This window comes from Apteryx rowi, unplaced genomic scaffold (genome assembly GCF_003343035.1).
Source record: "Apteryx rowi isolate R43461 unplaced genomic scaffold, aptRow1 scaffold_742, whole genome shotgun sequence".
Lineage (NCBI taxonomy): Eukaryota > Metazoa > Chordata > Aves > Apterygiformes > Apterygidae > Apteryx > Apteryx rowi.
In genome coordinates, this window is record NW_020451030.1 from 225456 (window position 1) to 241276 (window position 15821).

General features: G+C 36.7%; 1 protein-coding gene across 1 annotated transcript in view; it reads left to right on the plus strand.

Annotated features, from left to right (window-relative positions):
* Positions 1-15821, plus strand: part of LOC112976558 (neurobeachin) — a gene marked incomplete at its 3' end in the record, with an annotated part of 203918 nt that overhangs the window by 49059 nt on the left and 139038 nt on the right. The window contains exons 9-10 of the mRNA XM_026087943.1: positions 6677-6874; positions 7655-7788. Coding sequence (XP_025943728.1) covers positions 6677-6874; positions 7655-7788 — 332 coding nt within the window. The remainder of the gene's footprint in view (positions 1-6676; positions 6875-7654; positions 7789-15821) is intronic.

Sequence of the window (15821 nt, forward strand, 5' to 3'; positions counted from 1 at the left end):
TCACACTTCTACAAGGTGCCCTATGTGTATACAAACAGTTTCAGCTGTTTAACTGGTTGCCAAAAGCTTTTTTTATTTTTTAATTTTTATTATTGATTGTAGATTTAAAAATTGCAGAAATATATATACTATCTGAATAAATTCTGATACCACTATTTATTTCCCCCCCTTTTTTTTTAATTTAGAAACCTGAAATTCAAAGTTCAACTTAAATTTCTGTAGAATATGTAAACTAACAAATAAGTGTAATGAACTCTGGAAGTTCATGCATATACATTGTATCTTCCTGTATATTCACGTGGTATTTGTCGTCTTTATGCTAAATGAATGAAATAAGGCTTCTCAGTTTAGTTCAAGGGTAGCCTTTAAAGGTTGATTAAAAGTTTTGTCTGCTTATACCAACAGATGAAAACTCTGCAGCCTGGCATGGCAATAGCTTCTCTTACAACTCTTCGTGATATCTTTTTCCTTCCTAAGTGGTCAACAGAGTATAGTTATGGAATAAATAATTTTAAAAAACTCTAAAAGTTTATTTCAGTTTTCTTTCTATTCCTAAAAATATAGCTTAAGCCTTGACTGAAAGCATCATACCTTATGTTATCAAAACTAACTAATTTAGACCATTTTAATCATACTTGTTTGCTCATCATTGTCAAATACTGTTGCTCATGGTGATTAGGAACATGGTACAAGTCATCCATGTATCCAGTTATAGCTACAATAGATAGGTGACACTCTCCTATATACCTGGAAAAGCTTTAGATTAATTTTTACATTACTTTGTTATAAGTCCTCTAATAATGGTTACCCTGAGAAAATACTAAAGATATGCAAATTCACATTTGTTTTGTGTTTCTAAAGACTGTGTATTATATATTGAGAACAAGTAGAAAAATAATGGCTAGAGGAATATATCAGGGGTTACTTTGTGATTGTTTTAGACTAGTTGCTTCCTTGATTACAGCCTTGAGGCTGCCACAGAGAAAATCAAAGACATGGGTTTACTGTCAACAGTCAGCTACTCAGGACAGGTTCTTCTCAGAAAACTAAGGAGTGCGGTCCCAACAGTGGTTTTTTGGGTGTTTGTAAAACAAGCATGTAGCAAATAATTTCAATAACAGAGGGAAAAGAATCTTTCCTGTGCTTTCTCAGCATCTTTGGAATCGGGCTCCAACAGCAACTTTGAAGAAGGTCTCTAAACCGTTTTCAAGTCCTTCCCCCTCATTTGACTACTTTATCCTGCTGCTCTATGTTTTCCTTCTGTTCATTGAAGGTTAGACGCCATGAATAAAAGTCATTCTATCCAGTTAGGTAGTAGACCACTTCATGTCCTCTCCTTCCTTCCTTCACAAATGAATCCCAACCAAAGATCTAGGAAGGTGTAGATTCTTTCTTCATTAGGCAAGCCAAAGAGCAGTTTCCACAGGACTACAGAAGTAACATAATTTCCTTCTGTAATTTCCTTATTTTCAAAAAATGAGACAGAAGAGAACCCTTTTTTTCTCCTCCCCGAAATCTACCCACAACCAAACCAAACCAAATCTACCCACAACCACAACCAAAAGAGTGAACTATCTCCCAGAATTTAGAAGTCTTGGAAATGCTACTGATTGTTGGCTTTATTTAGTTTATGAAAGCCTGAGACGTGCCTTTCACCTTGTTTGCCTCTTTCATGTCACAGTAAGGTGTTATTTAGGTAAATTCCTTCAGATTCTGTGCGGGGGCAGTGAGCCATCAGTTCAGAACATTTCTGTATGGTATTTCTTAGTCCAAGGGGGGAGCCTCAAGCAACATGTAGCTGGAATTGCTGGACATATGAGATCACATTCTTGCTTGTATCTGACTTGTTGATGCAAGCTGGCCTTTCGGAACCTTTTCCTTTAGTCATTCATTAAATGTGTTATTCATTCTAATTTTGGTACTGTTAGTTAACTGGAGAAATCAGCTGTTCAACCTTCCCAAAAGTTCAGCTATTCTAGATACTTTCTGAGCTCCAGTTGTGCCAAAGCTTTTCTCCCAAAGGAGAATTATTCAAAATACTTGAAATTTTTTGGAGAATGGTGTCATACAGTTCTTTTTTTTTCTTTTCTTTTTTTCCGCCATATGACTACCATCTGTGGTAGTTCCATTGATTTACAATATCTTCTTTAGCCCTGTATGTACCAGGATTCTTAATGGTTTTTTTTTTAAGGAGAGTCACCATCCTTTATTTAGTACTCTGTTTGCTTTGCTTGTGAGAATAGACTGTTACTTGGCCTTTTATTCAGCTGCCCACACGATCGTTCATAATCGTTTTCAGTCCGGAGTGGCTCTCATTAAGGCATCTGGCATCCAGAGAAGTCTGCATGCTCCATCAGTGTTCTGGGGCTCCGTGTCAGTGAAGCAGGTGCATAGTTGTGAGTATGTAATGTTGTAAATAACACTAAAGCCGCAAAGTTCAGGAAAAGGCAGAGCTTGTTCTACAAAGAAAAGAAAACTGGTTCTGTTGCATCCCAACCTTGATCCACCCTTTTTCTATGATGCAGGTAGAAGCAAAGAACTTTAGGATTAACTTGAGAAGTCTTTAAAATCATCTGTTACCTTATTACACATTACATGCTTATTACAGAATAGTATAACATAGAGACAGTTGATAAAGTTCCTGTGCCAATCTTGTATCTGAGATGGTTTCATATTACCATCTAACTCAATGTATTAATATAAAAAACTGATTTATTAAGATTGTTTACTTTGAGATACTAAATTTTCAGTTGTAGTACAAGGTCTAATTTACGCAAATATTTTTGAACAAAAAATGTTTCATTTACTGTATGAGTAGCAATACTAAAAAGCTGCCACACTTGGTAACTACTGTAAAGAAACGACATGTAATTTATTTATTTTTTTAAGAGAGGAAGGGAGGAAAATATACTGGCAATAGAACAGTGCTGTTTGCCTTTTCCTTCTGCAGTCTTCCCAAATTTGGCCATAAACATCTTATTATTTTAAATCCTATTTAATAGAAAACTGTTAGAATTCAGTTGTTGCAGTCTCAGGTCTCCTGTGTAATGAGCATGCTCACTTTGAGTCCTGCAGTTGCTGAACAAGGCTTCCACTTACTAAACTGATGCTTTCAGTTGCTAGCGGTTGCCATGAGAAAAAGGAAGCAAGAGCAGTGTTCCTGCTCTCCCTGCTCTTCTTCTGCCCCCCATCATTCTTCCCTGGCAGGGAGGGAGGGAGAGAAGCGGGTCCCAGCTGCAATGCTGAGGGGCTGCTACCACTGAATAGAGTGGCAAGGGAGATAACGTGGGAGGAAGAGAGGCCTCTCATAGCAATATTTTGGTACTATTTACAAAGAGAAGTTTCAACACACCCCTCCTAATAGTGCTATGAAGTCTGTGCCACCCCCCTTAACCTCCCACACAGGCTACAAAATGAGTCCTCAGATTGTTCTGTGCATTGTTTGCCCTTGATCCGTGCTGCAGCATCAATCGCTTTGTCATGTATGCAGTTTGGAGCAAAAAACACATTCATGCATGCCCATATGAACACAGGCACAAAGTACTCTTTAAAATTCAAATTCACGTAATCTGGTTATAAGTGCAAGATATTATTTTTTGTATGATTGCTGAACTTCTGGTAGCAAAATGGGGTGAATGGTAAATCAAAAAGCAGCACTCTTTTTCTGATGAAGGGGGAAACTGCTGGCATTTAAGTAGTGGTACTGATCAGGCACTTTACTGGAGGAGACCGTGCTGGAATAATTCTCTCTCTGTTCCTCCTTTGTTTTTATTTTTGTAGGAGCTACAACCTACCTTCTTACCTTCTTTTTTTATCCTATATTTTTTCACCATGTTTGGAAAATGTTAAATGGGTACATGTTCTTGTTTGCTGCTCTTATGCCCTTAGGCAGGTTCTGTGCAGATCCCAAGGTTGCATTCCTTCAGTGACCATTAATTAACCATTTGCAATTTGAGTTTATACACTGGGGGGCCTCTGCTATCTTCCTGTGCTTGTATTCTCCCAAGCCCTCACTACAATATGCTTATACTGAATTTCTTTTCTCTTTGTATAGAGGCCAGTATTAGTAATAAAGGATTATTATTTATCTGAATTTATAGCTTTTCTTTCTATCCTGTTATAGTAATCTATGGGCAGAACTCAGTATTTCCAGTTTATGATCACTTTCGTTAGGTTATGATGGCAGATTTCTTTTGTCTTTTTTTTTTCCCCAAATGTGATGCAGTGTTATATTGATTCCTAGCTTATCTGCCTGACTTTCAAACAACGATCTTGGATAAACTCTTGAAGCATTGTAAACTCTGAAAACTAGGCGATAGAATAGAGCTTAAATCTGTTGATAAAACTTTAATTTAGAAAGTTGCAAAATTTCATGGTAAGAAAATGATACAAATTTTGTGTTGAAACACTTTTCTCAGAACTTTTTCATTTTAAGTATGTCAACTATATAAAAATAAAACATTCTGAGCTTTGGAATCTGACAAACCTTATGGTCATGAAAAAATTTGGTGGATAAGAAGTGTTTTCATGTGGTAAAATAGCAAAGTATAACACATGCAGAAATGCACATATTTTCTGAAATCAACAAATTCACTAAACTTTTTCTGTCTCTGCAGTATGTGTGCAGAGTTTCATCTATATAATTACAAATGCCTTTTGGGGCAAAGAATATCCCTTTCCTCAGAACAAGTCTGTAATTTGTAGCAGTCATTTTCTGATAAGTGAGATGTAGCCAGCAATATCAACACAGAGTCAGCTCTCAAGCTTTAAGCATTAGGTTCTTCTCTTTGGATATTTCTACTCCAGCAAGTAGTGTGGCACGGGAGGTGTGGAGTGAAAACAGTTGGTGCTGAGGGCTGAATGTCCACAGTGCGTGCATTTTCGGGGTTTTACTTCAGACTGGCTGTAGTCTGATCCTGCGGACTGAATGACTTTTAGCCGTTGGAGGACATTTTCTAGTTTAGTTTCGTCTGAAAGGGATCCTGTTGGAATGGTTCGAAAGTTTTGCAATATGAAGAAAGGTGCAGCAAGAAAGGTTAGTTGGGAGTTTCCCTCCAAGATGCAGTCCTGTTCCAAACTGAAGCGCAAATGTAGACTTGTACACTGACTTCCCATTCATTTCCCCCCTTCACCCTTCCTACTTGTATTCCCTTTTGCAGAGCCTGTCTCATACATTTTCAGCATGGCGCTGCTGCTTCCCCATGACATCCCCACGCATTGGGCACAGCTGACTGACAGACCTGCTCCTATGGCTCCCAAGCAGCTGCAGCAGCTGCAGCAGCTGCAGTCAAGTGCCTGGTCAATTCAGTCCGCATCCTTCTTGTGACCCACATACTAAAGGGATGGTTGTCACGAGAACTTATATTGTCATGTGTCAGATGCCCATTCCCATCAATTGGCCTTAAGCAAGAGAATTTTGTCAGGGTTCCAGCAGTACTGTGCAAAAGCTGGCCAAGTTTTATGAGCTTGCATAATAGGTAGGAACTTGCAATATGTTTGGAAATAGCAGTTGATAGCCTATAAATTGCCTATTTTAATTCTTTCAGCCTGGATAGCAACCACCTCAGTGATTCTATTTTCTATCGTTTCATGAAACATAATTTCTTATAGGGTTGAGGAGGAGAGAAATGTATTTGCTGGGATAAAAGGGATGAAAACAGTTGTATTTTGGACTCAATATATGGCTATATGCAGTGAAAATGAGCAAAATGATTCATAACTAAACTCCACAATAGATTATTATAAGTTGAGTAAAGATTTTGGAAAATACAGCAGTGAATTTCATATTGTATTATTAATTGGTGATCATTTCTAACAAATTTCCTTGACTTTTATCAGTACTGTGTGTTACTACTAGTTGTCTTTCTGCCACTGTCAAATAATTGTTTCATTCATAAGTAGTTACATGCCAAGTAAATCTGACAGCTTCTTGGAGAAAGGAAGAAATCTATCTTCTTGTGCTTGAATGATTTGTCAATGCTGTCAGGAAATCTAGTTTTGGGTCAGATATGAATTGTGCTGTGTTTAAGAGTAGTGGAGATTTTCATTCAGTCTTCCTTTATAAAAGCGTTGAGAATCATTAATTTGAAATATGGCTTTTTAAATTTTATTTAGATTTTATTTAGTTTTTTTTTTTTAACATAAGTAGCTTGTTTGCATATATTCCTGACTGTTAATGAAGCATGGGATTTATACTGTTTAAAAACAACTGATCCCTTAATAATAAAAATGATATAGGGTTTAATATCCTAATTTGAGTAGATTTATATTAAATATACAAGGCATTTAATTTATTCTATATTCATTATATGTTGCATGCTCTATTTTTTAATTTTAATGTATTTATAGCTGTTTAATATGACACTTCCATTCCATGTAGTTAATTTTGAAACCTGTTAATACTGATGTTGACAGGAGGTATAAATAATACTGCATAAAGTACCAAATAATACTACATAAAATAGCAAATACAATATTAACATGGTGATGTGGAGTGGAGTAAATATAAAAATGATCTTATTGTTCAGTAGCATTAAGCTACTGGAAAATTAAAAACAAAATGTAATTGATTCTATATTATTTCTCAAGTCTCATGTATTTTATACACATTTTCTGATAAGTATTTTGTTAAAAAATACTTGCCTTATAAAAGTTACTGTGTTGTTCTTTTTTTCAGAGCACATTCAAATTTAAATCTGAGAGTGACATTCATCTGGCTGAGCACCATAAGCAAGTGCTATATGATGGGAAACTTGCAAGTAGCATTGCCTTTACTTATAACGCTAAGGCTACTGATGCTCAGCTGTGCCTTGAATCCTCACCAAAGGAAAATCCTTCAATTTTTGTACACTCCCCACATGCTCTTATGCTTCAGGTTTGTGTCATTTTTTTTAATAATCATAATTCTGTTAACTGAACTAACCACAATAGTAAAGCTATAGTTAAACTGGATGTTGCTTCTACTTTTGTTACATATATGGCATTAACAGTTAGTAAGTACATGTTTGCACTTGACATATCACTGTGTTGAGGTTATCATTCTTCTCCTTTAAAGCATCCCTTTCCCCTTTTTTGTGTTCTATGCTCTTTGCATCTTTCTCCAAGCTTGGAGAACAGCATACCATTGTGCTGCTATGGCTGTTGTCCGTTGCAAAATCTTTATATCTTAATATTCTGGAGAGGAAATTTGAGAACAAAAATATGTAGTCCTCTGAACTGTTTCTGTGTTGCATACTTAATGCTACTGAATTCATGTTCTGTGATCTCTGTTAGTTCAGCATCACTTGGATGCTAAGACAGTTCTTGTGCTGTTGTACAACAAGGTCTTTATGATGTGTTATTTCAGCTCTTAGTGCACCTGTCACTTTAACTGACCTTTTTGCTCATTTTCTAGAGCAAAAAACAATTCGTTTTTCAATAGGAAATATGTATCTCATACCATAAACTACAGTTTGCCATGATACTGAAGTTTCTCTGTTTAGCGCTTGCCTTCTATTTCAGTACAATGATAACTGAAACATAAATAATGAAACTAAGTTGGAACATGTCTCATGTAGTTTTTACTCAATTCAGAGTAATGCATTATCAAGTTATGAGATTTGTAATTGTCCTTTGAAATTGAGATTAATTGAGGTTTATTTTTTTATTACCTTAGGATGTGAAAGCTATCGTAACCCACTCCATTCACAGTGCAATTCATTCGATTGGAGGGATTCAGGTTCTTTTTCCTCTCTTTGCGCAATTAGACAATCGACAGCTGCATGACAGTCAGGTGGAAACAACAGTTTGGTAAGCTTTTTTCAAGCAAGATAAAAAAATAAATTTAGCCAAGAATATTTCCAGTTCTGTTGTGGGAAAGTTTTGTTTGCTTTCTTTTTTAAATACTATGATTTATATTTTACCTTTGTTTCTTTGAAAATGATATTATCTTTGAGGAAATAATTTACTATAGCGCCGTGTAGAATGTAGTAACCACCTGAAGAGATTTCAGGTGCAATTGGGCATAAGATTGATTGGATTAAATAACGATTTCAAGTCACTTTAGCGTCATTAAGGATAGGGGGTTTTTTTGCAGTTTTTGAAACTTTAAGATCATTAATATACTTTTACTTAATAATGCTCAATGTATTTGATAATGCTTAGTGTTCAGTCCATTTTCTTTCTCAAAGCTTTGGCATTTGAATCCGTGTTTAATAGTATTACAAATTTAAAAAAGATATCACATCCATATTATCGCATGGGCAGAACATGGTGGCCATATTTCAATTGCAACGGTGACTATGGGCATAGCAAGAAAAAAATAAACGGAGTCGCATGAAATCTCTGCTCTGACAGCACGGAACTCACCGTAGGCTGCAAAGCCTGTACTGAAGTTGGAGAAAGACTTTGGGGCAGCCTGCATTGCACTGCTTAGCAGTCTTTCTGTACCCATGCTGACCTGTTTAAAGCTAGCTCAGCTGCAGTTATTGTAGCAAAGACAGTGCTTACTGTTAAAGATCTTTTGCCACGTACTATGTCACGGTAGGGTCTTACTCTGGAGGCAGCACAAAGAGTCTAAAATTGTCAGCATGAAGTACAGGGCTTCAGCTTCTTGCCTGAAGGGGCTACAATGCTCACCAGAAGGAGGTAATGAAACTGGAAAAGTAATGCTTAAGAACAGTTTTAGTATGGTTCCCTGCATGATGATATGTAGCCAGAACCTGCTAGAAAACGTTGCTTTAAGGCAGTATAAGCCGACTTTTGTGTTTGAATAAATTTATAAAACAGAAGCGTAATTCAGACTACATGGATTATTTTGCTGCTCCGAATATACTCCAGTATTCATTCTTTTGAATTTTTCCTATTACATTTAATAGTTCAATAATAATTAGTTAACTGAACAGTAATTAAATAATATTAAAATGACCTACAATTTTGAAAAAAAAAATGAAAAGGATACATTGGCAAAGTTTCTCCTGAGAGCTCATTTGTCTCATTCTAATTTCAGAAATTAATCAATTTGTTAAAATTTTCTCAAATTGTCTGCTTTCCCTCTGGTAAATTACTTCTAGCTAAGATGGCGGTCAAAATAATTTTTTTTCATTCTAAATATAGTGTGAAAAAAAAAAGTATTTCATGCGAATATTTTCTAGTACAATGTTAGAACTATTGCCACAGTCTTAAAAATAACTAATTCTACTTTTAAGTAATACCGTTGAAAATAATTTCATTCAATGTTATAGATAGAAAAGCTGGTTGCGTATTGTGAAATTCACTTTTTACTAATCTGTTTTTCAGTATGTATTTTGCATTGAAGTATTAGGAAGTAAGGGGAAAGAGGAAAAAAAGGCTTGTTTTGAAATAACTGAAAAAAAAATCTGTATGTTTGTATTTACTAGCACAGCAGTAGGAAAAATGCTTTATTCCAATTTAAGAAAGTTTGTGTGTGTGTGTGTGTGTGTGTGTGGATAAAATATATGTTCAGTTCATTAATGAGCTGAGTCTATGATAGATGACAGAGCAGTAGCCTGCTCTGTTCAGAAATGGAGAGCTAATGTAATGTGAGTTTTAGAAATCCAGATAAAGCCTTATTCTTCCTTAGTGTGTGGTCTTTCCAGTGAAAATATTCAGAAACCTCAGTTTAAAATGTACAGAGCCATTTATGGAGTTAGATGAACTGTAAGTAGGAAAAAATGTTCTGCTTGAATAAATCAATGTATTTCTTCTATAATTAGATTATTTTCTAGCAAGAGCTGGAATTCATTATGCTCTAAGATTGTACAAATGTGTAATACAACAAGATGTGATGCTAACTCAAGAATGTGTTCGATAGACTTTTAAACAAATGACTGCTTGGTGAAAGAGATGCAACCTAAATTAACATGCTTTTGGTGTATGTGTATTATTTTCTAAATTTTTAATTTAATAGGATATAGATAGTGAGACAAATAATAGAATAGTTTATGCGAACAAGGAAGTGGGCATATGAAAAGAAACAAAAGATTTCTGGGGCAAAGAAGGATGAAATGGAGAAGGGGGAAACAAAGATAAATATGTAAAGGGCAGGGGTTAAGTTTGAGATTAGTTGTTGGAGTAGATGAAGAAAAGAAGTATACTTTTTCAGTCCTTTCCTTTTGTCCCTTTCTTTTTTAGACTGTTCTCTTTTTATTTTTCAGATGTTACTTTCCTTTCAAAATTCAGTTTCTGAACTGTGCCTGATACTTGTTTATGCCCTTCTTAGCTGTGAAAATACAAGTGTATTTGCTTCAGGAAAACAAGGCTGCGCTTCTTTCTGAAAAATAGTTGGTGTTCAACTGTTACAAAATACATATTATTCTAACAATACTACCCTAAAGTAAATAACCTTTATATCTCTTTGCCAAAAACCAAAAGGGCCAGATAATACTTGATGACAGTAGACCATTACATTTGTGAAGGCTTACTACAGCTGTAGAATTTATTTCCTTCTGGTGGCCAAATGGGGGGACTCGAAAGTTGTCTCTTGAACAGCTGTGCTGCCTTTTATTTTACGTGTTACTGGGAGATGGGAAGTGTAAATGACTTGATACCCCAATGTAAGTGTCATAGGTCTCCAGTCTATTTTTCTGAGTACTTCTTCCCTCCTTCTCTCCCACATATATCAAAATCTGTTTTATTAAGTTCAGCTTCTCAGTTTTGGGGGGATCTTTTTGCATTATAAGAGCTTTGTTAAAAGGTTCAAAAGGGAACACTTTGGGTTTTTTTTTTTCATCTCCTTTATCCACTGACATCTTTAATCTTTTCTAAATTAATAGATTAGGTGTAAATAAAATTTCAAATTATAAAGCAGTTCATTGTGTATATAGCAACCTTGTAGTTAAATGCTATTCTTTGTGTATATATTTTTTTCTTCCTTGTGTATTTTTGTGTACTGTCTTATCTACATCTTCCATGAGGACAAATATTGAAATATCCTACAGTTCTGCCCTTGGAGCCCTGTAGAGATTGTTGTACTTTTGTATACTGAAACTAAAAGAATGGAAACTGAGTTCGCATCTTAAACATGTATTTTCTTATTTGAAATGATGCTTCTGCTATTCAGAAGAGTGGCCCATCAACTTGAATGCCAAGACCACTACTTTTTGTCTTGCTTCTCAATACTGCGGTTAGAGTAGAAAATTTAGCAGTATAAGTTAACAAGGTGTTTATGTAGTAAAAAGAAAAATAAGGTGCCTTTGTCTGTCATGGTACAGTTGTTATCTTTGATAATATCCGTTAGTAGTTTGATAGGAAGGATTTGTTTTGTTCACGTGTGGTCCGTTGTTTACAGTTTGGAATTCATTTGGGTCTGCTGAGCATTGACATAAAGACTGATTCTGACAAGGGATTGCATGCAATATTTTGTAGTGACCCAATTCCATCACAGAGTAAAGAACACGTGTTAATTCAAATGAGATTGTTGCTTTTGGTGTACTATATTGGGGAAAAAATCTGAAAGTAGGAGAAGCTATACCTGTTTGCTTAAATAGTTTAAGTCATTCCAAGAACAAAAATGAGTCTTGGTTCTGTCTTTTATGTGCTTGTTCTGAAGGTTACTAACTGGATTTGCTAGATCAGATGCAATAGAAATGAAAACAGAAATGAAAATATCTTTACTATTTATCATAGTAAATAAACACAGTGCCTAGGTGTATTAAGAAAGTTAAGGAGAACCTAGGCACTGTGACGTCTTTTAATTCTGTTTTATTACCGACCTTATTCTGACTCTTCAATATAGATAGTCAGTCCTGATAGAAGATGTATTACCCTCCTATTGAAGGTAAAGTGGTGAAATGGAAACATCCGTGGTGGTGGTGGGAAATAACTGCAAATATTTCAATTCCTGCTTTTCATTTTTTCCTCTAAATGTTTTATTATGTGATGTTGACTTTATTAGGTTCCTTTCTGCAACTAGTAGTGTTGCTGCATCTTCTTTTTGGTAGATGAACTTGGAGAAAAACACAAAGACAGTTTCATACGAAATATGTTTTGATGTCTCAATTTTTATAAGGTTAATATGAAAAATCTGTGATTTTACAGTAATCATTAATTAATACTGCCATTCATATAACTGAATTGTCTGTAAGATCATGGCAGCAAATCACGTGAATGTCAGGTGGTATCCTACCTACCTACCTAATCTATCTTATCCTAGCATCATTCAACATTTTTCTTATTAGCCTCGTAGGCTCAGATATTTAAATTTGAGGGTGGGTATGAAAGTCATCCCATTTCAACATCCTTGCATCCACCTTTGTGCCTGCAATGGTGCATGGTCCCAGCCCAGCACTTCCTCCATTCGAGAGCTTGGAGTTTGCAGAATCAGGTCCTGATAACCCTTTTCTCAGGCCTTGCCAAGGGAATGGGGTCAAACATCACACTTAAAATTTAAGATCTCAAATACAAACCAAATGAAATCAGTTGTACTAGAATCTTCCAGAAGGGTGATGACAGGAATGTGACTATCCAAATCAGACTACCTGGGTGATAGTTTATAATGAAAATGCAGTCATTGAATGGGGTAAAATGCTTTTTAAACTCTGAAACTGTGATAGCTCTACATATTCCAGAAGATTCAGGAACTGTTAAGGGTACTGTGTTATGACTGGACTGGGTATCCCAAAGTGTTATCTCCATGAGCAGAGGTCTGTAGTGACCTTCCTGCCCCTCAAGTTTTCACAAGCGGCAGCTATTTATCTCACTCATATGTTTAGTGGATCAGTTTGGATTAAATAAATTCAGTATTCTTCTCTTTATTTTCTTTGTCATATGATATGTGGAGAAGGAATGGAAAGGGGAAAGTAGTAGTTTCCCCTTTCTCTTCAACAAGTTTACAGAAAGAAAACTTTTTTTTTTTTAATTGGAAGCTAAGGAAGCACTTGGGAGAGCTGCCCTAGCTGTAGGAATTTCAGAGAATCACAGAATGGTTGCGGTTGGAAGGGGCCTTTAGATACCATCTAATCCCATCCCCCTGCTCCAGCAGGGTCACCTACAGCACGATGCCCGGGACCCTGTCCAGAAGGCTTTTGAATATCTCCAAGAATGGAGACTTCACACCCTCTCTGGGCAACCTGTTTCAGTGCTCCGTCACTTTCACAGTAAAAAAGTTTTTCCTTATGCTCAGACAGAACTTCCTGTGTTTCAGGTTGTGCCCATTGCCTCTCGTCCTATCACTGGGCACCCCCGAGAAGAGTCTAGCCCCATCCTCTTTACAACCTCACTTCAGATATTTATGCACACTGAAAAGATCCCCCCGAGCCTTCTCTTCTCTTCTCCAGGCTGAACAGTCCCAGATCTCTCAGCCTTTCCTCATATGAGAGATGCTCCAGTCTCTTAATCATCTTAGTCACCCTTTGCTGGACTTGCTCCAGCAGCTCCATGTCTCTCTTTTACTGGGGAGCCCAGCACCAGACACAACACCCTATGTGTAACATCACTAGGGCTGAGTAGAGGGGAAGGATCACCTTCCTCGACCTGCTGCTGATGCTCTTCCTAATGCAACCCAGGATCACAGAGTCACAGAATGGTTGAGGTTGGAAGGGACCTCTGGAGATCATCTAGTCCAACCCCCCTGCTCAAGCAGGGTCACCTAGAGCACATTGCACAGGATCATGTCCGGGCAGGTTTGGAATATCTCCAGAGAAGGAGCCTGCACAACCTCTCTGGGCAACCTGTGCCAGTGCTCTGTCACCCTCACAGTAAACATGTTTTTCCTCATGTTCAGATGGGACTTCCTGTGGTTCAATTTGTGCCCGTTGCCTCGTGTCCTGTCGCTCGGCACCACTGAAAAGAGTCTGGCCCCATCCTCTTGACACCCTCCCTTTAGATATTTGTACACACTGATAAGATCCCCTCTCAGTCTTCTCCAGGCTGAAGAGATCCAGCTCTCTCAGCCTCTCCTCATAAGAGAGATGCTCCAGTCTCTTAATCTTAGTAGCCCTCTGCTCGACTCTCTCCAGTAGCTCCATTTCTGTCTGATACTGGGGAGCCCAGAACTGGACACAGTACTCCAGATGTGGCCTCACCAGGGCTGAGGAGAGGGGGAGGATCACCTCCCTCGACCTGCTGGCAACACTCTTCCTGATGCACCCCAGGATACCATTGGCCTTCTTGGCCACAAGGGCACATTGCTGGCTCGTGGTCAACTTGTTATCCACCAGCACTCCCAGGTCCTTCTCCGCAGATCTGCTTTCCAGCAGGTCAACCCCCAACCTGTCCTGGTGCATGGGGTTATTCCTCCCTAGGTGCAGGACCCTGCACTTGCCTTTGCTGAACTTCATGAGGTTCCTCTCTGCCCACCTCTCCAGCCTGTCCAGGTCCCTCTGAATGGCAGCGCAGCCCTCTGGTGTATCATATTTCCTCTCCATCCCTGCCATTTCTTAGTGTGTCTCTTCTGTTCTGAGGTTATTTAACCTCCAGCATTGTCAGGGTACCCTTCTTGGTTTTGTGGCAAAGGTGCTTTAGTGGCCAAAAATGAATAAATGTGAATGAATGGATATGAGTAAATTATAAGTCAGTAATGTAACACAGTAATTTGGCTGGTTTAAAACATGCACAACTGTTTGACTTAATGCTTTAGCAGCGAATATACTGTGATGAAAATTCCTGTTTGTATTCACAATCTGTTTAACCTTTTCTGAAAAATACTGATATGTTCTAACACTGAGATGTCATGGGATTCCACAGCATTAAGCGCTTTTTTTTTTTTGTTAATTAATTTCGCTCTTGAATATAGCCAGTATTGAGTTTTGTACATTTTTACATTTTGATTTGAAATTAAGGGGTGAGTACCTTATGGAGTTTTTTGTATGAAAACAAAACCTTGCTTTTTGGTGTATGATTTTCCTTAATGACACTTTCTCTGTTTATAGTAAGATGAGTTTTCAAAAGTTAGCATACTAATAGCCTATAATGGAGTTAATCATATAATTTGTCTTGGAGAAGATGGAAATATGGATAGGATTAATTTATAGAGGATTCTTCCCAAAGATAACCAAATAGAACAAATATCTGCTTCATTTCCTTTTATATAGCCTCTTTAAATCATCTGTTGTTGATTGAAATACTTAGATCTTTGTAGCTACATGCTTGCTTCAATTAAAGCTGGGTTTTGTAATATACAGTCCAAGATGAAACTTACAGAAATTAAGGTAAAATTGCAGAGGAAATTCTCATCAGAAAGGGTAGCATAGAGAAATTTATCTACATAGTGATTTTTTCAAAACAAAACACAAATTTTCACTTTCATCCTAGCAGTGCACATTCTTAGACTGTTAGGGTATGTTTCATTCACAAAGAGCCTTTATCCTATGAATTTATTTGAATATATATGATGACCAATGTTCCAAATAGGATGCTTAGTCTATAAGTGAAATGATGAGGACTCATTTCATAAGAATAGTGTATCTAAATAGTTCAATATTTTAGCTCAAGGAAGCAATAATAATTATTCTCTTACTAGGAACTACTTGTCAATTTAGAATTTGGCAAAGAAAGCTCTTCGTTGTTCATTGATTGTAATAGTATAAAGACTTCATTAACCTGATATCTCCACTGTGAGCTTATTTAACTTTTTTTTTTTATCTGCACAGGTTCTTTAAAATTCCTGTAGGTATAAATAGATATAAATGAATACTTAAAATAAAATGTGTATTAAGATGTATAATTATTCTTATTCTTTAATGAAAGAGTCATATTTTGGAATTTTTGAATATTTTGAAGACAGTTACCAGCAAAAGCTTTGGTTTTTGTGGGTTACCATAGTATCACATTTTTTATTAAAGGAATAACATTACATGGCTCTAGACTGAAGATTTTAGTGTTAT